Source organism: Perissodus microlepis, chromosome 7 (assembly GCF_051167445.1).
Source record: "Perissodus microlepis isolate ML-2025 ecotype Zambia chromosome 7, ASM5116744v1, whole genome shotgun sequence".
Taxonomy (NCBI): Eukaryota; Metazoa; Chordata; class Actinopteri; order Cichliformes; family Cichlidae; genus Perissodus; species Perissodus microlepis.
Window position 1 is genome coordinate 13,769,386 of NC_140467.1, and position 23,879 is coordinate 13,793,264.

Below are 23,879 nucleotides of genomic sequence, written 5' to 3' on the forward strand. Positions count from 1 at the left end.
TCTGTCAGACAGTGATTGCAGTCAGTCCAACTCAGACTGCAGTTGTTTGCAGGAATGCATAATGTGATCAAATTAAACAAATCACCAGCCATCAATTTCTTTTATAGGTTTAAGGAGGTTGGTGTTTAATTTTCACTCATGTGACTAAGCCAATATCTTGAATTAGGAGATAGACTTGTCAAACTAAGTGTATAAAGGGTAGGATGTTGTTTTGTTTAACTGATTTAATGTAAATTTGCTCTTCCAAGGTTCCTCAGGAGATGTTGTGCGTGTTCGAAGAGTATTTTAATTTATTTGAAGAGATATAGATATTTGGTGTCTTTGTATTGATACATTATCACCGTGTAAAATATTGTGACACTCCCTAGTGTCTCTCTACTTGGGGATAATGAATACTTGCACCATCTCCTTTGACTACATTAAGAAAAGACTAATTTAGGGAGTAAGTTTTAGTGAACTATGTTAATTTGCCTGACACTAAGCACATCCACACTTTTTAATGGTCACTGTTAGATGATTAGAGTTATAGTTAGATATGCCATGCAAAAAAGCAAAACACTAAACAATTTACAATAATTAAAATGCATTATAGACTTTTATTTATGACTGGAAGGATGAGGGCACAAGAGTATGTACACAATGCATTTCTGTTTACTTTGACTTACAGACTACCATGAACTTTGTGAGATTCATGACTTCAAGCATCCTGTAGCTTTGCTTCCTGACAGGAGAAAACTATTTCAGTCTGCAGGGGGGAAAAAATCCAGAGGAAGGTCATCACTGTTTACTTGAAATACAATTGTGTCGTCTTCTTGATTTAGGCACACTAGAGTCTGTGCTTGTGTTGTGTGTGCTTGCTACCCTCTACCCTTTCATCGTCAAATCCCTTGTGGTAAACTATTATATAATCCAACACCATCTAGATTCTTAGGTTTTTCTGATACTGAGCACATCCACACTTTCCATCCAGATGTTTACCAATAAGAGCCAGCCGAACTCTAAACCCACAGTTTCCAAGCGTGATTTTAAATAATAAAAAGAAAAACGAACGAAACAAAGAATAAAATACATTTCTCTAACTGGTCCACTTTGGTTATATTGCACTGTCATTCCTGCATGTTTGAGTGCTGGAGGGGCGGACCACGACAGATCTCCGATTGGTCCATTTAAATCTGGGCAGCGCAGTAACTCCGCCTTGAACGTCTGCTCGGGTTCGCACGATTTGAGTTCTCGTGTCACGAATTTCGGCACTCCGCCTCATCCCCAGCTATTCTGACCGGGGTGAGCTCCGCCCATCCAAATATTCCAATCCACAAATCGAACTCCTCCCGGGGTCACAGCGCTTCATGATTGGCTGGAGAGGTTTGAACAAGCTATAAACGGTTTCAGCGGGACAGTTTGTAGGGTCGCTGTTGTCTTCTTGGGTATTCATTAAAGTGAGAAGCTCCTCGTTTTAGCAAATTTGTCTTTTACGCAAGTATACAATTGATGTAGCTTTTTAAAAGAACGAGCCGTCAGAAACGCGAACATCAAAGGTAAATATTTTGACATTATAGACAATGTTAGCTAAGGTCATCAACGTTAGCTGGCAAACGTGGTACTTTTAGGACACGGCAGAGCAGCTATCAGTAAAACGCGATAAAGATGTTGTGTTATGTTATGCGGATGTCTTAAAATTACTGTTGCAACAGTCTTACAGTAGTATTTAAAATAATATGCGTGCCCTGTCTTAAGTGTTTTGTGTTAGCTAACCTAGCTTGTTCGTTTGAAAATGTTGGGCAGTGTTAATTTTGTTCACTTCAATACATTATTCAGTGCTTTTGGAATATTTAGCTCATGTAATGATGTTATTTTTATGGTATCTCAACATGCCAGGTTTGCAATAAGATATTAAAAACAAATCTCTTGGTCGACAACGCTGTTAAATACCCACCGACCTTAATTGTCATATAGTGTAGTCGCGGAAGATCGATAGATATTGGTTATTGAGATGAAAAAATGGTTAGTGCGTTAATCCTTTTAAAGGAACTCCGGGGTTTCTTTTTAAGCACATTTGGTTCGGATATTACCCGTGTAATACTTACTTTCAGTGGCCACTTTGTTAGGTACATCTTGCTAGTACTGGGATGGACCCACGTTTGCCCCCAGAGCTGCCTTAATTTTTTATAGCATAGATTCAACAAGATGCTGTAAACATTGCTGAGAGAGCTTGGTCCACACTGACTTCAAAGCATAACACAGGTGCTGCAGATCCATGATGTGAATTTCCTCTTCAGCAACATCACTAAGATGCTCTACAGGTTTGAGATCTGTTGCTTGTTTGCCCGTTTGAGTGCAGTGAACTCACTGTCATGTGCAAGAAACAAGTTTAAGATGAATTTAGCTTTGTGACCACTGTCAGAAGAGGAGTACACTGTGACCTTAAAAGCATGGAAATTGTAAGCAACTGGTAACGGGGTGAAGTGTGGCAAGAAAATATCCCCCATATCCTCACCAGCCTGAACCATCAATGGATTTGTGCTTCCAAGTTGTTTTCACAAGATTCTGACTGTATCATCCAAATGTTGCAGCAGAAATTGTTGACTCATCTGATCAGGCAATGGTTTTCCAGTCTTCTTTTGTCCACTTGTGGTGATCCAGTGGAAAGTGTCGCCTCTGTTTCCTCTTTGTAACTGACAGGAATGGCCCCCTGTAGTCTTCTGTTGTTGTACGGCATCTGCTTTAACACTGGATGAGTTGGGCATTGAGAAATGTTTTTTTTTTTTTTTTTTTGTTTCCCACGTCGTAATTGTAATGAGTGTTTATTTGAGTTACCTTTGCCTTCCCATCACCTTGAACCAGTCTGGCTAGCCTCTTCTAACCTCTGGCATCAACAAGGCATTGTCACCTAGAGACCTGCCACTCACTAGATAATTTCTCTTTTTCAGGCTATTCTGTTCTTCGTTCTATGTTAGTAGATCTGCAGTTTATTGAAATACTCAGACCAGCCATTTTTCACCAATTGACATTTATTATAATATTGGTGCATTTTATTTATTGGTGTGTCATATAAAGGAATTAAATATGTCGTCCTAAAACTGATTTAAAAAAACAAAACAAAAACACTACAAACAAGAACAAAGAAAAGAAATGCAAAATGCAAAAAATATTGAGACAATGAGAAGGATTTAAAAAAACAAAACATTGCTGCATATGAAACATTTTCAATAAGCTATTTTGAAAAGGACATTTCAAACGCTGATGGTGCCCCATTCAACGAACTATGTAGATTCCCAGCTACATTAGGGCTTCATAAGTCCTTGAATAAGGTGATTTAATGCTTTAAAAGGTATGGGTAAAATTTTAAGATTAGTAATTATTTTCTCAGCTAAACTGTAGCTGTTGCTCCGTGTGGGGCTGCTTGAAACTAAGGTGACTCTTAACAGCTGATCCATAATCTTGGAGAGGGGAGAAGGGGCTCCACTGCAAGGGGAAAAAGAAAGCAAGATCATAGCAAAAAGGTTTTCAATTTTCCCCCAGTTCAAAACTGGTGTTTGGGAGGTGACTGTACATAAGCGTGATTTGGAAATATTGCATTTTCCTCTCTTTGATAATAATGTACTGAAGCTTCAGTACATTACCCTTCAGTACATTACATTTTTTCCCCCATATCAATTTAACCTCACTTAAAGAAAAGACACATTTTTAGGAGAGCCCTGCTGATTTTGGCACTAAAAAAGATAAAAATGAGTCTTTTTATACCCCTGTAAATTGGGTCTTAACTATTCTTGTGATCTCAGAACTCTGTCGGCTTTTTGTGCCTCAGGTCGTCACCATGAACCCTGTACTATCAGTGCGATCCCTCACGCAGATGTTAGGTGCCAAAGCACAAGACATCATCAATGAAATCGATAATGTCCACATGGTTTGGCTTGAGGAGATACAACAAGAAGCCAATCGCATGTTCTCAAGGTAGGCTATAAATATGTTCTTCTATGTAGCTCTACTCTATAGATGTGTTTAATTTTTCTCTAATGGAGTGCTTTCTTTTCTTTGTTTCAGAGATTTTAATGCTGAACCAGAGTTGATGCCAAAAACGCCATCACAGAAGAAAAACAGTCGCAGGAAGCGTGTGTCTTTGGGTCACCAAGAAGAAAATCAGGGAAAGCAAAGGTTTGTTTTATCAGTTCCTGTTTTTAGTGACGGCAGTCTGAAGCGTGCTGTACCTTTTTTGTAACTCTTACGTTATCCTTTCCTGCTTAGATACTCAAAGGGAAGGCGCAGTAACCTTCGTGGCTCTTCTGTTAAATCACTGCAATTCACTGCTAAAGAGGATCCCATTTCTGAGGTCTCCACCTCTGACACCAGCAGCACTGGACAGTCCAAACGCACCACTCGCAGAAACAAACAGACAAAGCCTGAGGTGGTAGATGATGAGAGCCAGTCACCTCATGACAGCGATAAAGCTGAAGAAGTGCGAAACAAAACGCAGATGCTGGAGGAGGTGGTGGTGGTTGAAAATAAGGAGGTGAATGATGCTAAAGTCAAACCAGATGACACAGTTGGCAACGCCACACCTCCTGAGTCTCTTAAGATTCCCTTACCTGAAGCCGTTGTCAGCATCTCTCATGCAGACCGCTTGTCTGCTGAGCTTGCAAAAGAGCCTGAGCCCTCTCCTGGCCGTACAGCTGCTAAGATTGCAATAGCTGAATCTGCTCAAACCTCAAGGCGCAGCTCTGTGCAGTGCTCCCTGAAGCTACGTCACTCTCTGGCTGGCCTGCGGCACAGTATGACTCAGGAATCTGTCCGCCGTTCCTCGCGCCGCTCCATGCTTAAGAGGAAAGCTACTCGTGCGGGTAACTCCACATGTAGCACCAAAGTTAGTGGTAAGAAAAGGACTAGTTTGCTTATAATTACTTAATTTCCCAATTATTAAAGGGCTGTTTGAAATGTTTGACTTTTTATTATTGTAGATGACTCTTGCGTGGAGGAGGAAATGGAGAAGGAAAACCAAGAAGTGTGAGTGTTATTTTAAAAAAAGGATATGGGAATCGTAATGATATGGTTTTGTAACGGAGCTTTAAAAAAAAAAAAAAAAAAAAAGTTCTGAATGGTCTTCTTGAATCTACTGATCCTTAAACTAAATCTTTACCCAAAGCCAATAAGCACGAAACCTAGGAGTGATGTTGGATTTAACTTTAGGGCTCATGCAGCTGAGGGTGGTAGACATCTCATTGTCACGTTCTGTGATCAACAGATGCCTTCATGAATGTAAATACACAAAGTTGGTACAAGATGCAAACTACAAATTATGCTCAAGAACAGGAAGCCCACATTAGACTTTGCCAGAAATCATCTAAATGAGCTGGCTCAGGTCTGGAAAGAAATTCTTTGTACAAGTGAAAACAAGAAACTTGTACCAGAATGATGAGAAGTAGAAAGTATGGAGAAAGAGGGAAACCAAACTGAAGCATACCACATTATCTGTCAGACATGGTGGAGGTAGTGTTATCTCATGGGCCTAGTGTCTGCCAGTGGAACCAGGTCATTTGTTGATGTGTTTATTGATGAAGTAGCAGGATGAACTGTGATGTGTACAGGGCTGTGCTCAGACTCAGCCTAATGTTGCAAAACTAAAAGTGAAAACTAAAAAGCTGTAATTCCCGAGCAGTTAAAGTAAAATCTTTGTTAAACCCCCTGCATTAAAGCTGAAAGTCTGCACTTCAATCACATCTTATTTGTTTTTAAAAATCCACTGTGGTTGTGTACAGAGCCAGAACAACAAGAAGTGCCATTTTTCCAAATACTCATGCTCTAACTGTATTACTTTAAAAATAGTCTTAAAATGTGACCTTTTCTGTCTCTGAGGCACTCTAAGAAACCGATGCACACTTTTACATCTAGCAGACTTGACTACTCTAGTCTCTGTCTGGTCTACATGAAAACTCAGCTGCTTGATGTCTTATTAGATCCAGAATAAAAAAAACACATTTAACCCATATTAAAGTCCCTGTTCTGGATGAATGTCAGCTTCCATTTTGGCTTTAAAATCCTTTATTTAAAAACACTTCACGGGACTTCCGGGTGTCATGGCGGAATGAGTGGACGCATTTGGTGGCTGCTCCCTACAATCAGGAATAGAAAACACCGAAAACTCGTTAACAGACAACTCAATCGAGTAAGGCGAACGTAGTTGGTGAGGAATAAGGCAAAAGGAGGCCAAAATGCCAAGGGGACATGACAAAGCCGCAAAAACAAATGCTAACAATGCAACAGGACAAGATTGCACGAGCCCGACAGTATAATTAGCGACTCGGCTGGCGAGTTATTAAAAGCTATCAAATCATTGAAATCAGAAATGAAACAAGATAACGAAAGGCTGAGAGAAGGCATCAACACGCTACAGCAGGAACTGGGCGGCAAACTCGATAAGATAAAGGAGGACATAAAAACTCTGTCGGAGAGAGTGGGGGTAGCTGAGGACCGAGTGGGAAATATAGAAGACATGACACTGGAGTTAACTGAAGCGCTCCTCCAAAGTTTGAAAACACAGAAATTTATTCAGAACAAGCTGGTGGCTCTACAGTCAAGATCCCGCAGAAATAACATACGCCTGTTTGGAGTGGAGGAAGGCGCCGAGGGGAGATCCGTCCAAGACTTTGTTTCGGAGTTGCTACAGCACGAAATACCTATACCAGATGGGCTGGAACTCAAGATCCAGCGGGTCCATCGTATCCCCATACAGAAACCACGCCCTGGAGAATTCCCACGCCCGATTCTTATCAATTTCCAGGAATTCACAACGAAAGAACTTATACTTCGAGAAGCTTGGAAAAAGAAGCAAATCCAGGTGAATGGCAAGATTTATTTTGATCATGATTATGCATCAGATATTGTCCAAAAGCGCAAACAATACAGAGAAGTTAAACGGATATTAAAGGACGCGGGTGTGCGCTTCCAAACTCCCTACACGAGCATGCGGATCCATTGGCGAGACGGAGTCAGAAACTACAGCAATGCACGAGATGCGGCTTTGGAGTTGCAGAGGCGGGGATATGATGTACAGATCCCAGCGGTATCTGAGGAGGAGGACGCGCTAATTAGAAGGTGTCAAGAGTGGAAACGGGTCCCAATTTCCCGTCGAGAGCAAATTACCTCCCCGGGGCAGAGAGCTAAAAAAAAGCTGGAGGAATTTCAGAGAAATGTTGATTAGTTCGGGGGACATCTCTCCCCTGCTACTGATCAGAATACTACAGGGTTGCCTCATCAATTCAAAGAACGGGAGGAGCAACACCGGATGGAGGTAAATACGTTGGACTATAAGATGGGAACAATATTTTCAGTTTTCAAACTTTTTATAGGGCCCTTCCTTTATGGAGGTTTTTACCCTAGACCTACCAACGGGGTCATGGTGGGAGATTGTTTTTTTTCCTACTAATTGGGAGTTGCAAGTTTTTGATTATTTTTTGTTTTATGTTTAGTAATATTGTGTTTTCTTTTTTTTTTTTTTTTTCTTTTTCAAATTTGAGGGGATGGTTACTGCACATTGTACAAGTCATGAGTGGTGTAGGTAAAATAAACATTATCTCAATCAATATCAACGGTCTGGGGAATCTGGTTAAAAGGAGTAGGTTGTTATCTAAATTGAAACGACACAAGGCGCAGATTATATTCATTCAAGAAACTCATGTCAAAAGAAGAACATGAAAAATTTAAAAAGTTTGGCTATGTAAATTCCTTTTACAGCTCATGTAAGAATAGCAGACGAAGAGGAGTTATAACTTTTTAATTTCTAATACGGTAAATTTTGAAATGCTAGAGGAAGTCTGTGACAAGGATGGTAGATATGTTGCTGTTAAAGGGAGGATTAATAATAATGTGGTATCTCTGATAAATGTGTATGCCCCTCCAGAGGGCAACCCAAAATTCTATCAAAAACTATCTGAAAAAATTATTAGTTTTAGTGAAGGGACTTTGATATGTGGGGGTGACTGGAACTGTGTATTAAATCATACTAAAGATACTACAAGCTTAAAAAGACGCAAAAATAATAAATCCAAGGCTCTTAATTTACTTATAAAGGAAGTGGATCTTTGCGATGTATGGAGAGAATTACACCCTCTGGAGAAGGACTATACACATTTTTCAGTAGCCCATAAGGTACACTCGAGGATAGATTTCTTTTTGATAAATAGAAGGGATAAACATAGAGTCATAGAGTGTAATATCGGTATAGCTGATCTGTCAGATCACAACGCCATACACTTGACTATTCACTTATATAATCAGAATAAGAAATCATTGTGGAAATTAAATACTGGTGTTCTTAACAATGAATCTGTGGTACAAGAGATTAAAAAAGAATTACAAGTCTGTATTGCTGACAACAAGGATGAACAGATGGATCCAACAATAATTTGGGATACTGTTAAAGCAGTAATTCGAGGGTATCTGATATCAAGGACTACCCATATCAAAAAAATGAAAAAGCTCACACAATTCAAATTAGAACAACAATTAAGGGATTTAGAAAAAAAACAGCATACAGATTTGAGTGCCGACTTGGCTGAAAGCATTAAAGATGTAAGAAAACAACTAAGCGATCTGTCTATGGAGGAAATGGAAAAGAAACTGAGATTCACAAAACATTTTATGAGTCTGGTTCCAAAGTACTGGCTAAACGGTTAAAATCAATACAATTAAGTAATGCAGTTAATAAGATTAGAGATCCAAACACCAAGGAACTATTATATGAACCAATACAGATAAAAAATGCCTTTCAAAAATATTATAAAACATTGTATAATCAACCCGACCAGAAAAACAGACAAGAAATTGAAGAGTACTTGGATCAGTTAGACCTTCCTTCTATTGGGACAACTCAAAATGAATTTTTAACTAAACCAATCACTAAGAAGAACTGGATAAGGCAATAAGGAGATTGAAATCTAATAAAAGTCCAGGGAGTGATGGGTATCCCAATGATTGGTATAAGACTTTTAAAGAGGTTTTGGCTCCTATTTTGATAGATTCCTTTAACTGGACATTGAAACACGCTAAAACTCCACCCTCTTGGAAAGAGGCCATTATATCAGTCTTACCAAAAGAAGGTAAAAACAAGGAAAACTGACTCTTATCGCCCAATCTCTATTTTAAATGTGGATTATAAATTATTTACATCCATAATCACAAGACGCTTAGAGCTGTTTCTCCCAGATCTGGTGGATGAAGACCAGACAGGGTTCATTAAGGGGCGACAGACACAAGATAATATACGACGCACATTGCATATAATTAATGAAGTTAATAAAGAGAAAATCCCAACAGCCTTAGTGAGCTTAGATGCTGAAAAGGCCTTCGATAGAGTCTCTTGGATATTTCTTTTTGCTGTTTTGAAGAGAATGGGCTTTAACAGTATCTTCATCAAGTGTATACAATCCTTGTACCACAGGCCATTGGCTAGAGTTAAAATAAATGGGGACCTGACAGACAGTTTTGAGCTCTTCAGAGGAACCAGGCAGGGCTGCTGCCTGAGTCCAGCCCTTTTTGCTCTGTATATCGAGCCTTTGGCTCAGTATATACGACAAAGTGCAGACTTAAAAGGGGTTTTAGTTTCTAAAATTGAACAACGAATAGGTCTCTTTGCAGATGATATAATTATATACCTACAGGATCCTGACACGACCTTTCCTCGGTTGATTAAAGCATTAAAATATTTTGGCAAAAACTCAGGATATAAATTAAATATCGTAAAGACTCAAGTACTCTGTCTGAATTATTTCCCCAAAGAATCAATTCAAAACGAATATAAACTAAAATGGGACTCAAATAAGATCAAATATTTAGGTGTCTAACTAGTGAAATAAGTACACTATACGAGGCAAATTATGTAAAGATTAGTAATACAATCCAAAAAGATTTGATTAAATGGGCTCCGCTTGTCATGGACCTTAGCTCAAGAATAGAGGTAATAAAAATGAATGTGCTTCCTCGACTACTGTATCTATTCACTTCATTGCCAGTCCATATACCAGATGCACAATTTGGTAGATGGGATAAATTAGTTAGTAGATTTATTTGGAAAGGGACAAAGCCAAGAATAAGATTTAAAATACTCCAATTAAGAAAAGAAAAAGGAGGACTTGCCCTCCCGAATTTCAAGGAATATTTCTATGCAGCCCAGCTGAGATATATTGTTTACTGGTGTTCACCGGATTACACCTCAAAATGGAAGCATATGGAGATAAATTATTGCTTATCATGTCATCCACAAGCAAGATTGGGAGAAGAAACTATCCAGTCTACGAACACAAATCTCATTACTGAATTCACTATTAAACTCTGGTGGATTATAGTGAAGAAATATAGAATTATAGAAGACTGTAAATTGCTGATTTGGCCTGCATATTCTCGAAAATTCCAAAGTGGACAATGGGATAGTACATTTTTAAGATGGGTCAATAAAGGAATTACAGCAATGTGTACATTAATAGACGGGACAACATTCAAATCCTTCGAGAATCTACAGAGACAATTTGGACTGGATAAGTCAGATTTATTTAGGTATTTTCAATTAAGACATTTTTACAATACAGAAATTAGGAAGAAGTTCTTGAGAGAAGGAAGCCATATAATAGAAATAATAACAGGTGCATATAAAAATCCTCCATCAAGAATTTTATCGAAATTATATAATGGCCTGCAAAATTTGAATAGGAATGAAACATTATATATCAAACAAAAGTGGGAATCGGAATTACATCTTGAGTTGTCAGAGGATGACTGGCGATCCGTATGTCTCACACAGCATAATTCCACTAGCTGAGAATATGGCTGGAAAAATGTGATTAGGTTCTTTATTACTCCTTATATCAAAAGCAAGCAGCTGAAAACACCCCAACAATGCTGGAGATTATGTGGAGACTGGGACGCCAATCATTCTCATGTGTTTTGGAAATGTAAAAATATCAAACCTTACTGGGAAAGCATTGCGGTAACAATGACGAAAGTGCTGGGGTATGACGTGCTGTGTGAGGCACGAGTAATGTATTTTGGAATATGGGAAAATGTAAGAAAGGAGGACCATTACTTGTTTAAAATTATGTTGTCAAGCAAAAAGGTAATAACAAAAAACTGGCTGAAAAGTGACCCTTTAAAATTGGAAGAATGGACTGATGTAATCGAGGACATGTATATAATGGAGAAAATGACCTACACTTTGAGACTGAAATCTGACAAACACCGAAAACAGTGGACAAAATGGATAGCCTATAAGACTCACTCAGCCCTATAGGGCAGGGACCTCTCCCCATTTTTTTTTTTTTTTTTTTTTGGTTTGTTTCTTTTGTGTTCTTTTTTTTTTTTTTTTTTCGTGTTTTTGTTTGCATGTACTATAAAATTGGAAAAAGTACAAAATAAAAAGTAAAAAAAAAAAAAAAACTTCTACAATGTCGTAGTGCAAAGTAGAAGTATTTGAATAGTTTATATTGCAGCTACCTCAGAGGTCTGCAGAAGATCCTGACTGGCTGTTCTGTTTTACTTTTAGTGACTAAATAAGAATATTTATCAGATTTTATAGTATTCAGTTGTTTGATGGTGCGAGGTTCTGGAAAGGCAACGAAACGCATTGAATAGAGCTATCTTAACCAAATGTCTCTTTGCGTTGATGGCTTTCATGCTGAAGGCTTGGAAGTAAAGCAAACCTGTTTAAAAAAAACAAAACAAAAAAAAACCCACTTCACAGTCTGCTTCACTCCAACTTGCACGAACAGTGCTAATAAAGTGTGATGTTTGTTTATTCGCTCCTATAGGCTGTCAGACGCTGTATCTGTGGATAATGCTGGACCTCAGAAATCTCAGCGAACTCCAGAGGTATGTACATAGAGCCTTTTAATAATCAAAGCAGTAACTTTGAAGTAGAGTTGTGTTAATGATCAACATTTGATAACCAGGGTATACAACAGTCTCTCGTGCGCATCACTCGTTCCGTGGCTGCAAACTCACCTAACAGAGCAAGTATGGAAACTATTAACAAATACAATATTTTTTTTTTTTAGTCTAAATGTCATTTCATTTGAGACTTATTTGCACTGAAAACATTGTTTTCTTTCAGTTGTCACTGAGAAGCTGAATTTGCTGCCAGTTCGGAGGTGGGTGCTATATGACTGCTGTGATAAAGAGCACATTTACAGGAAAAACTAAATGAATTGTGTTTTTATTTTTTTTTTCTACCTGTGTTGTGTGGGGGGGTTTTTTGTTTGTTTTTTTATTAATTAATTTTTTATTTTTTTTAAAGGTCAAGTCGCAGCACTAAGCGTAAAGCACCTGATACTATAGATGAAAGTCCGACAAAGAGGTGCTCTCCTCCCAAGAAAAGTCAAAGTGTAAGAAGCTCTTAATATGGTTGATGGACATTTTCATATTTTAAGTGGATTTCTTAAGGTTTGACACTTTTGTTTGCTCTGGATGAACAGGCAATCAAACCCCACATGAAGTCTTTTCTACACACCGTCCAAAAGAATCAGATGCTGATGATGACTCCGAATTCAGTCGGCCGGACCGCAGTGATCAAGTCCTTCATCAAACACAACACTCCTCTGAGGATTGATCCTAAGGTAAGCTTCACACGCTGCAAGGTAGCATTATTTAATATGTACCAGCTTCTCTCCACATGCTCGGTATAGTCAGTGTTGCAGTGAATTTAAAGTTGCATTCAGTCACTTTTAATCTGACTAATGTGAAAAGGTCCTTTCATCAGTGAGCATCCCATAAACCTAAATCTTGTATGTATTTGAGAAACTTATGGGAGCTTAAAATGTGGGGGGACAAATAAAAACAAAAAAACACACTTCATAAATGTTGCGGGTCATATTTGTGGTCTGGTATGAATTATGCGGACCTTATTTGGATGTGCTTTCTCCTCTCCTCAGTTCAACACTAGCATAGTGGTAAGTGTAATGTCAAACATCGAAGCACTTTGTTTTTGGGCATTGCTGGTGTTTAATATTCCCATTGTGTGACTTGATTAAACTTGTACTCATTTAGCACTTTCCCCATCCAAGCCTCTTTCCCACTGGCATGACATTTGGGTGTTTAAATAAAAAGTCAAGTACTAAATGTAAAGGTGGACTCTGCGCTGCACTTTTTATGGGCATGAGATCGACCTGCATGTAAACAACCTGAAGCTTATCAAATGCATTTGTTTCACAGCGGCCGTGTGTGGAAGGGGCTGCTCTGTAAACATTTCATCAGCCTGATCTCACGGGTCACTAATGGTCTTTGTTTGTCATGTCGTAAGCTAACAGAAATCAAATCACTTTAAATAGCTTTGGTAATCTCAGTGTCGACTTTGAGACATTATTTCATCATAAAGTAGAAATCCATCTTAACCTAAGCTTTTTATTTATTTTCTTTGGAATGTGATTGACCTGTTTGTGGATTAAGCTAAAACTGGGGAAGTATATCGCACTGGGGGTGAAGTTCTCTTTATGGGAGCTCGATTGAGTCTAACAATAACCTGTAATCTTATTCAGCTACTTTTGGGATTTGTACAGTGCTGTGTTTGTGCACTTGGTGGTTTTTCCTCATGGCTTTACTTCTTTTTGTGTTGAACTTGGATCATAGGCAATTTCCATTTACCCAGGCAGGTCCACAACACTAAAGGCTAATGCATAGTTTCCTTATTTTAATTTGCACATTTGATTTAACGGAACCTTTTAGAGACCATGAAACTGGCATTTTGGATGGATTTTTGCTTTATTTTTGTAGGGGGCTTCCCCCCCCTTAATTTTATTTTATTTTTTTTAATTTTATGATTGTTTGCCACCTTTTCACCTTACAGCATCTTGATCATATTTCTTTGTGACAGGATGAGGTTTTTATTTGAAAATCTACTTAATTTGTAACCTCTTTGTTCTATATTCTCAGACAAAAGAGCGCAACAAACTTGAAGCGCTTAAAAAGAAGCAGGAGCAAGAGGAGGAAAGGATGAGGAAAATGGAAGAGGATAAGAAGAGGAAACAGGAGGAACTTAAAAGGTTAACCATGCACATTTCAGAATCGAAGGCACAACTTAAATTTCTTTTAATTAACTTCTAACATCGTCTTCTAGGAAGAGGGATGAGAGGTTAAGAAGAGTCTTTGAGGCCAAAGTAAAAGAGGAGCAGAGGGAGGAAGAGAAGAAGAAAAAGATTGAGCAAAAAATGGCTCAGATTGATGAGAAAAATGATAAGGTATGCAACAGCTCTGTTGGGCCTGAATCTGTATATTCAGCTTTAAAAGAAACCAACTCACGTTTGCTCGGTCTTTCCCATTCTACACATTCATGCAGCGCGTGGCGGAGGAGAAGGCCAAGAAGAAAGCGGCCTTGAAGCGTCAAGAGGAGCTAGAACAGAAGAGGAAAATGGAAGAGGAGGCCAGAAAGAAGAAGATTCAGCAGGTTATTTGCTTTTTGTGGAGTATTGGCACTACAGCTCTTGTGCAGAGGGTTAAAGGCACTATATTTTCTTATACTGCATGCATGTTTGTTTGTTTGTTTTTTTTAAATCAGGAGGAAGAAAAGCGACAGCAAGAGTTGCTGGCCAAGAAGAAGGCTGAGGAAGAGGCTCTTAAAGCTCTCGAGCTGAAGAGGGAGCAAGAACGCGAGAGGGAAAGGGAGCTGGAGAGGGAACGGCAAGCTGCTGCGGAAAGGTCATATGATGATTTCAATACTTCTCACAGTATACAGGAATACAGAAGAATAATATGTGGTCCTGATTAAACAAGAGCATATATTAGTACTGTTAGGTTTTGATTGGCTTTTCTAAGAATCCACTAACTGTAACGTTTTTTTTTCCTCTTAAACTGTAGTTAAACTGAAAATGTAACCCCAAAAAGAGAAAGGACCGGGGTCTTTTCTCTTGTTTGGCTATACAACCAGTCTGCTCCATATTATAAATGACCCCACTGCCAATTTAAGGACACCTGTTACTTGGGCTTATCAGATAAAATATATCCACAGTTGTTAACATTAACAGTCACCGTTACAAATATAACTCCAGATGTTTAGCTTAAAAGGCTATTGTTAACTTTAGTGCTAAGAGCTGTGGTGGCTCTGATATCATCCTGCTGCACTGGAAACTTTTTGCTCTGCGAAGTAGGACTTAAACAATGTGAATTTCAAATGATTAATAGATTTCTCACTTTCCAATCATCCATAAATTGTCCTTTATTACTCTCTGTCCCTCACAGATGGAAACAGTTAACAGGAAACTGTGATCAGTGATGTGGAGGAGTAGTGTATATACAAAACACCATACCTAAAGTGTGTTAATTACCTGAATTAACAAACAAAAAAGATTGTTAAAGCCTGTAAGAAAAGGATGCGATTTCACTCCAGGTTTTGTTTTTGGATTTTGTTTTTAAAGTTGATGTGATGTTTGTGCTTGCAGAGAGCGAGTGGAGAAAGAAAAAGCTCTTGCTCTGCAGCGTGAAGTTGAGAGAGCAGCGAGAGAGAAAGAGATGAGGGAACTCGAGGAGAAAAGGAAGGCACTCGAGGAAAAAAGAAAACTGGTAAGAAACGGAATTTCAAACAAAACTTGATGTTTGAGCACTCGCAATAGTTACTTTTTATTTCTCTTATTAGGAGTGTGTTGAGTGGAATTCCCCATGTTTGGGCTTGATATTTAAAAACAAAAAATAGAACTTGATTCAGATGATTAGGAAACATGGGTGTGAATACCCTGAAATTAAAGATGTGAGTCTGTGCGTTGTTGTTATTATTATTAGCAGCATTATTAAATAAAAGGACTAGATGTTACGATCCCTGATAATGCATATTACAAGCACCATTTTAATTGGCCCAAACTATAAGGTATTGGTCCTAATGTGAACCTATGTGGTGGTGTTTGTTTTTTCTGTGGTGTATGTACCAATATGTGGTATTGCTGGGTGCTTTCCCAGCAAAGCAATGTGATGCAGCATCACAGTTCACTTGTCAGTGGCTTCAGTATTTCAGCTCATTTTTGTATGTGGCAGAGAAAATTACTTCAGGTACTTTCAATTTAGCAGAGCAAAGGAAATCAGATTTACTTCAATGTTTAGTCCTAAAGTACTGAACGGTGAAAGTGCACACATAACCAGTGTGGCAGAAACATGCAAGTCTGTGGCTTTCTTGCATTTGATGTCATGGTCAGTGAGGTGTGTAAAGACTGCAGCAGGTTCTCCGCTGTCTATGCTAGAGCTTCTCATTCACGGTGTTTGATGGGGATCCACTTCAGCAGATGTTAATTAGCAGGACTCTTTCAGAAAATGATTCGGAAAGTTTTCTCTTCTCATAAAAACTCAACACGTGGTAATCTCATTAACTTAATGTATGAGGACATCAGTCAGCAGCTGTTTGTGACTGCAGCTGCTCAGCTGTCTGGTTTTTCTTCCACTAGGAGGAGCAGCAAAGGCTGGCAGCAAAAGAGAAAGCTGCTAAAGAGCTGGAAGCTGCTAAGCAGAGGGACGCTGCTGCTCAAGAGGCTGCTAAAACACAGGTACAGCAAAACCTTCAGTTCATCGAGACATCTTAACATTGGTACAAACTGGGGAGCAAACCCAAACTACAGAAACATTTCCTGTGTTTCTATGCGTTCTGTTATTTGAGATCATATAGTCAACAAAAATATTTCAAATGAAACCGCTTTTAAGGGTTTTTTTTTTGTTTTTTTTTTTTTTTCTCCCTAAACCTTATTAAATTTCCTTTTCCCTCTCCCCATGCAATACAGACTGCTGCTAACCTAAATGTGACTGTGGATATTGAGGTAATAACAATAGATATTATACTTTTTACATTAGATTTTGTACATCATACCATGTCTCTTCATCTGAAGCCTTAAGCGCGCGCGCGTGTGTGTGTGTGTGTGTGTGTGTGTGTGTGTGTGTGTGTCTCAGACAAAGGTAATAGATTAGCATTTAATTCAGTTTCTCAGTAGCAAACCTTTATAATGTTTCAAAGGGTGTAAATTAACGTGTAATTTCCCAATTTTCTTGAACTGTTCAGCGCTCAGTAATGAGCACACCTGTAGGAAAAGGTGGTGATCTCAACGTGACTGTTGATATTGAGGTATGTGATTGTTTTTATTTATTTTTAACACACGTATATTTATTCTAAACAAAGACTAAATGATTTTTTTTTTTCCCTCCTTCTCTTTCTGCAGCACTCCTCACCACAGTCATATGCCATCACGCCAAAGGGTGGAGATAAGCCTTTGATTTTGTCCAAAAATCCAGAAGACTATGGGATGGACCAAAACAGTGATGACTCTACTGATGACGAGTCTGCACCAAGGAAGCCTATTCCATCCTGGGCAGAAGGTATTTAATGATCTCTTAACTCTTCAGTATACCTAAAGTGCTTATGTGTTACTCGTTAATCCAGCTCAGTTATAATTGATTGTCTCAAATTGTTACGGTGGATTCATACTAAGCTCAAAATTCACCATGGAGTCCTACTACTGCTACTACACAGCTCCAGTAAAAGAAATACTGTAACCTCCATGAACTCGAACTCTCCTCTATCTGGGTCACCAAGCCTGAATTTGTGTTTGCCTCAGGAAGACGGAGAGAATTATTATTATTATTATTATTATTATTTTTTTTATTTTTTTTTTTTTCACCATGCCTGCCGTTTGGGGTTTTCCTTCTTTTCCCCCTAAGTTTAGGCTGAAACTCTGAGCCTAAATTTAGGGAATTGCTGGTGAAATGAAATGGCCCAGCACCATGATGGTTTTTTAAGACCCTGCTTTGAAAATCTGAGACAAGTTGAGGTGCCCGAGATTCACAGAATTTAGAAAGGCACTATTTTGTGATGTATATTGTTATTGGGATATGAGATTTTGGCCATACCTGCACATGTGCAATGTAAACATTTACAGTGGTTAAGATTGTATAGTTTGGCCACCAGAGGGCACTCTGTAACTTCCACGTTTCCATGTGTTCTGCACCCAGAACAGCCAGCTGGTCCAAGCGTTTCATTCCCAGTTGGGCAGAGCACAAACGAATAAATACTAACCACAAAAACAAAACAAAAAAAACCAAACATTTGTTGAGCAAACACTTGGCACCAGTGAAGAGGAAGAAGTCTCTTCAATAGGGAGAGGCAGAAATCTGCTGAGATCTGTTGGACAACTGATTACTTGATCACAAATATAATTTCATTTCCTGACTGAACTTGAAATGTAATGGCTCCCATGATATTAGCACACTTTAACTTGGGATGACGAATCCTAGGTATGACACTACAGGAAACTTGAACCATGATAAGATATTTCAGACATTTGTATCACAGTTCTGGTCTCTACGTCACAATTTTACACCCCTACCAAACTGAGCTAAACCCACATGTGTTTGTGGATATTGCATGCTATTTAAAGCCCCTAAACAGACCTGTTTGTGTTCTCTCTCTCTCTTCCAGGTCCCAATCTGCAGCAGATAATAATGAAGCAATACTTCAACCCTCCTGATTTGGACTCTTTCTTTGGAGCAATCGAGTCACCACGACTGGAAAACATCTTTTACAAGAGCAAGCCCAGATATTTTAAACGTACCAGCTCTGCAGTGTGGCACTCACCTCCAGCTGGAAAGTAACATCTGTACACTCATACAGATGTATAAACTGCTGTATAGTTAAAATTCTGAAAATCTGTTTCAAATAAAGTCATTTGTTTTGTTTTTCTGAATGTTCTTTTTAAATGTATGTTTGTGTTTCACATCTTTATGTCTGAGTAGGTTTTTATATCTGTGGTTTGTTTAGCTTTTAGAGATGTAACTGTTTTGCTTTGGCTTGTAAATTAAAAGCAGGTTAACTGAATAACAATGGTGATGGTTGATTTTGCTGGACAGTAAAGCAGAATCTCTTTTATAATATTTATGGTTGTTTTCTTCACTCTGGTATGTCAAACTTGCTCTATTAAAGGTATGTGCTGTAAAAGGATTTTGTCACTCAGCAGTTGTCATGACTTTTAGTTCAAAATGCAGCACTGTGTTGAAAGCTGGTTGTAAAGCTGAAAGCTGGTTGTAAAGCTTAAAGCTCAGGGAAATCCTCTGCTAAGAAGTCTGCTGTGTGTTCCAGAACAGCTACTTAATGGTTTTGGCACCACGGCTGGGGAAAATTTTAAATTTGGTGCGTTTATTTCACTAAAGTAAGGTTTAGCTTGACTTAAGTTACATCGATCTAGATCACACATGCAGCCTCTCAGTTATAGACTTTGTAATTGGTTTAAAATCTGGGTTTTTAATTTCGTTTAGTTTCAGGCTACAACTGAGAATTCTCTGTATTTATTATTATAAAGTTCAGATGCTATTTATTCGGGTTTACTGATCCCTAAAATGGGTGTCAGACATGAGGTCTTGAGCCCAGTATTGGACCCACTGGACAGCTTTGGTAAATGTAAAGGAAGGCCTACATTTTGGACTTCTTATGTCTTTATAACGCCTGATAAAGAACAGTAGCTATAAGCTTGAATGCTTTTAAATGTTTATTTCTTAGAATTTAAGCCTAAAAAGTCATGCTGACAGATTTCATTTATTTACTACAGCAGCAATTTTCTTCATCGCGTAGAAAAAGCAGATGTCCTGTTGCAATTGCATTTCTTTTTCTTATATTAACATAACAAGAATGAACTGTAAATGTTTTTATCCTAAGAGAGAGCGGGGAGATTCTGTAAAATTAGACTGACATCTCTACTGTCAGACAGCATAATAAAAGAAATCGAAATTAAAAGGCGGCATTAAATATGTACCAGTTTCCATTGTAGTGTGTTTTACCTTTGGTCTACGGAATACGCAATGCATGAAAGACAAGACAGGTGCCAAGATCTACAAGATTTACTTGTTTTTGTTATGAATATTTTCATAGTTTGAATCTTCAGTGTTTAATTTTTGGGGAATGTGTCAGTCTTTAATTTAAACAAAAAAAAACAATGCACAATGATTAAACATTATTTCAGACTAATGCAGCCGCTGGCACACTGGTTTGTGTGCTGTCCACATAGCCACAAAAGCTTTTAATTTTAACGTGTCCATTCCGCACCTTTAACGGCTAACGTCAACAGCGTTGCAGTCACGTAAGTGCGTCGGCAAATCGGCGAGTTAAGTCCTTAGTTGGAAATTTAATGTCGCAAGCAAGCGCAACTATCAGCGATAAGTTTAGCGAAACGTGTAAAATCGTCGAAGAAGGTTGGTTTATATAACCGCTTCCTCCGCAGCTGGGTTTAAATGTGCAACCTGTCCTGTTGTTTGTGAGATGAGCTGACTAAGATTTGGTTGCTAGCAGCGATTAGCTGCGCTGAATATATTTGGCAACGCAACTGTTGTTCAGTTAGCGTGGGCTTCGATGCCTGCAAGGTGCACGAAGCTTAAATTTTGATATAATTTAGCCACCAAGTTGGCCTTATTCATGCCACTGCCATAACCTAACGTTCCTCATAGCTGTTAAGCCAGCCTCCGTTTGGGTCACGCAAGCAACCAGCGTTGTTTTTCATGTATTTATACTAAGCATTACGGTAGTGTAAGAAATAACTTAACGATAAAAGCGTTTCTGGGGAATTGGAATATATTGCGTGTAACGAGATCGATTAAAAGTTTTAATATTTCAATTCAACACCAGACTGTTATTGTGCGGGAGACACCGAAAGGCAGCTTTTATGTTAAAAGCAGCACTTACCGTAATGCTTAGTATACACAGGTACACCACGGCCAACAAGAACAACAAATAAAACAACGCGGGTGGTAGCCCGTTATTTGGCAGTAGCTGCAGGCTTGAACGCTGTGGTTTCTTTGCGTGAGCAGGTAAACAATGTTTGTGTCTTGTCTTATCACAAGTTCAGTGTCACGAAACACGGATTCTGTATTAACTAGGTGCAAATTTAAGACAGAAGTTGTCTGCTACTTTACTATTAACTTTGACCAACAGCTGCTCTAAATATGGTGTTTGCCTTTTTTAGTCCCAAGGTCATTTGTCTGGATTAATGTGAATACAGATGACGTTGTAGTGTCTACTCGATTATTTATATGTAGGGACATTTTTCAGATGTTTTAAAAGTAGATGTGTTTAGTTTGATGCAGGCAAACAAACACGTGAAGTGTAAATTCTCAGTGTCTCAGTATTGGTGCCTAGATACTTTTTAAAAATGCAACATACTGCAATTAACTGCCTGAATAATCTGCTTCTCCAGTTATGAACAGCCTTACATTTGATCAGCATTTAGTTATTGTTATGATCTTTCCAGAAATGACTTCTCAGATCCGTCAAAACTTCCACCATGACTGCGAGGCTGCCATTAATAGACAGATAAACCTGGAGCTGTATGCCTCTTATGTTTATCTCTCTATGGTAAGAAATGTTTCTGAGTCAGTGGTGTCATGTATCACAGCCCTGTGTTATTTCAAAGGCATTAAAAAGAGTGTTTTAATCTTTTTGTTTGTTTATTTTTGTTTACTCTCCTGACTTTTAGGCATACTATTTTGAAAGGGATGATAAATGCTTGCCAAATTTTGCAAAGTTTTTTCACAATCAGTCCAAAGAAGAGGGTGTGCATGCAGAGAAGCTGATGACCTTCCAGAACAAGCGGGGAGGCAAAATATTTCTGCAAGACATCAGGGTATGTAAGGATATTTTCACTAATGAGTTAAAAAAAAAAAAGCCAAATTCATGTCTTTTTATATTAAAAAACAAAAAACAAAACAGTCTTTTTATTCATCAAGGCTTTACAATGTTTTTTAATTATAAAAATGGATGGACTGCAGTGCTTCAGGTTGCTTTAATATGAATAATTTTACATGAATCTGATCGGTGCTGAATCTTCTTGAAATATTAATGCGTTAGAAACCTGATAGAGATGAGTGGGGGAGTGGCGTGGAGGCCTTGGAGTGTGCCCTGCAGCTGGAGAAAAATGTAAACCAATCCCTGCTGGACCTGCAGAAAATGGCCACTGAACACAACGACCCTCATGTAAGAAGCAGGCATGGAGGATGTACAGTCTCCGCTGTTCGGCTATGACTATCTAGTAAGATGCTGCATATTGTCTTTTTCCGTCTCCCACAGATGTGCGACTTCATAGAAACACATTTTCTGGACGAGCAGGTAAAATCCATCAAACAGCTCGCCGACTGGACCTCAAACCTACGCCGGATGGGAGCCCCTCAGAGCGGCATGGCTGAGTACCTCTTTGACAAACACACCATGGCTGAAGAGGGCAGTTAAATTGAGGCACTGGTGATCACGGGTAATTCTGCTGCATGCCTGCCAAATACAGTACATACTGCATATGTTATAAAAGAATGCTGCTTTATTTGTGTTCATTAGCTGTTAGCAGAGGCTGTAGCGCAGACTGGAGTTGTGTAACCCTCACCTCACACTACGTGCAGTGTGTAAAAATAAAGACTAAGCAGGCCTTTAAATCATGCTAGTTATGCATTCAGGTTTCCTTATATGTCAGGTTTAGGAAGATTGGACCGTGACACTGAAACGTTTTAGGCTGTAATAATTTAAATTACATGCATTGAAAAATTGTTAATCAACCTTTTTTGTTTGAGAATTTAAAAAGCAAAGAGAAATTCTGGTTTATTATCTGTTATACCAGTGGTGTTTAAAATTTTGTTACTGTAAAGTAAGGTAAAGTCACTTTGGACAGAGTTGGACCTACCATGTGTGTCATCACTTCATTACCTCTTATTTAGCACTTAAGTCCAACCATCTTGGTGCATTTTTGGCTTTTCAAGCTCCTCTTCAGGTAGTGCGGCACCATGTTGGCATTAAGCTACACCTCCCAAAAATGACACACTCAGGCTGAGGTCTTTTGTCCAGCTGAATCCCCAGGCTTCTGTGTACTGATAAAGCTACCACGGTATTATTCGCAATAAGGTTTTTCTGGCCTATTCAGTTATTTTATTCTTTTTCTTTTTTTCACAGAATATTTCTCTTAGTTTAACCACCATCCACACATAAAAGCCAAGAACCATGTTTATAGACCACTCCAATATATTCTTGTTACAATATGTAACAATACTAAAACACTGGTTAATTTAATTATATTTATTATTTTATAGCTTGTGTGTGTGTGTGTGTGTGTCTGTTGTTTTCCATTTGTCTTTATTTTAAGAAACCTTTGGTTACTAGCACAACTCTAGTTCTCTGAAAACTGAGCTCTGTATCTCACTGTGAGACGCCTTTTGCTTTGTCCAATCAATGAAACTCCACTGCCACTATGTCTGACTTAAACAGACGAGCCACCTGAAGAGCATGATGTAGGGCAGTGCGATGAGATAGCTCACAAGGCTGAAATTGTAGCTAAATGCACTTTAATGGTGGAAAAAGCCATTTGCCCATCTATCAAATCCTGAAGGAAGCATACTTGAAACAGAACACTGATAGGGAATTGTATTCTTAGCTGTGAACTATCTCTCAAATATACACCATTTTTTAACATGCCAGGTCCATTGGAGCAGACAAGCTAGCTCTACCATCCATAATTATGAATAACATTGTACATTTTTGTCATTTTTTAATGTCTCATAAAATCTTTCAGCTTGTTTTATTTTTGACAGTTAAATAAACATTAACATGCATAAGCAGTGAGACCTGTGAAAATGTTTTCTCATTGTATTTTATTTGGACTGATTGCTTCCTTCTGCAGATGTTAAGTCAAATTGTAGATTCAGTATGCTTGTAAAATAAAACAATAAAGTTGTAATGTACAAATAAATTAAAGTTTTTCATTTTATTTGGAAAAAAACTTTAATAGTGTCAAAAGAAGAATAATATATAATATTTATTAATAAAGACACTGATGCAAAGACTACCACAGATGAAGAATATACACATTTTGGCTGCCACTGATGAAACTGGAAAGTATTTTTCCATAATGCACTGAGGGTCA

At 38.4% G+C, this 23,879-nt stretch overlaps 2 protein-coding genes across 5 annotated transcripts; both read left to right on the plus strand.

Annotated features, from left to right (window-relative positions):
* Positions 1-1,373: 1,373 nt before the first annotated feature.
* Positions 1,374-18,934, plus strand: incenp (inner centromere protein). Of its 2 annotated transcripts, XM_084933603.1 has the most exons (21): positions 1,374-1,535; positions 3,806-3,951; positions 4,042-4,152; positions 4,243-4,865; positions 4,953-4,998; positions 11,790-11,850; positions 11,931-11,994; positions 12,092-12,128; positions 12,275-12,362; positions 12,453-12,593; positions 12,909-12,926; positions 13,906-14,015; positions 14,090-14,210; positions 14,309-14,416; positions 14,528-14,667; positions 15,408-15,528; positions 16,398-16,496; positions 16,728-16,763; positions 17,003-17,065; positions 17,160-17,316; positions 18,416-18,934. In XM_084933603.1, exons 2-21 carry the CDS (start codon positions 3,815-3,817, stop codon positions 18,586-18,588), a joined length of 2,454 nt encoding a protein of 817 aa, XP_084789729.1. In that variant the 5' UTR covers positions 1,374-1,535; positions 3,806-3,814; the 3' UTR covers positions 18,589-18,934. The 2 variants fall into 2 exon arrangements, with proteins under 2 accessions (XP_084789729.1, XP_084789730.1); XM_084933604.1 differs by lacking the exon at positions 12,909-12,926.
* A 1,057-nt stretch (positions 18,935-19,991) lies between these two features.
* fth1b (ferritin, heavy polypeptide 1b) lies at positions 19,992-23,578 on the plus strand. Of its 3 annotated transcripts, none has more exons than XM_084933673.1 (5): positions 19,992-20,066; positions 21,231-21,334; positions 21,456-21,602; positions 21,827-21,952; positions 22,046-23,578. In XM_084933673.1, the coding sequence occupies exons 2-5, from the start codon at positions 21,233-21,235 to the stop codon at positions 22,202-22,204; spliced, it is 534 nt and encodes a 177-aa protein (XP_084789799.1). In that variant the 5' UTR covers positions 19,992-20,066; positions 21,231-21,232; the 3' UTR covers positions 22,205-23,578. The 3 variants fall into 3 exon arrangements, with proteins under 3 accessions (XP_084789799.1, XP_084789797.1, XP_084789798.1); XM_084933671.1 differs by lacking the exon at positions 19,992-20,066 and adding an exon at positions 20,071-20,178; XM_084933672.1 differs by lacking the exon at positions 19,992-20,066 and adding an exon at positions 20,194-20,790.
* Positions 23,579-23,879: the final 301 nt, after the last annotated feature.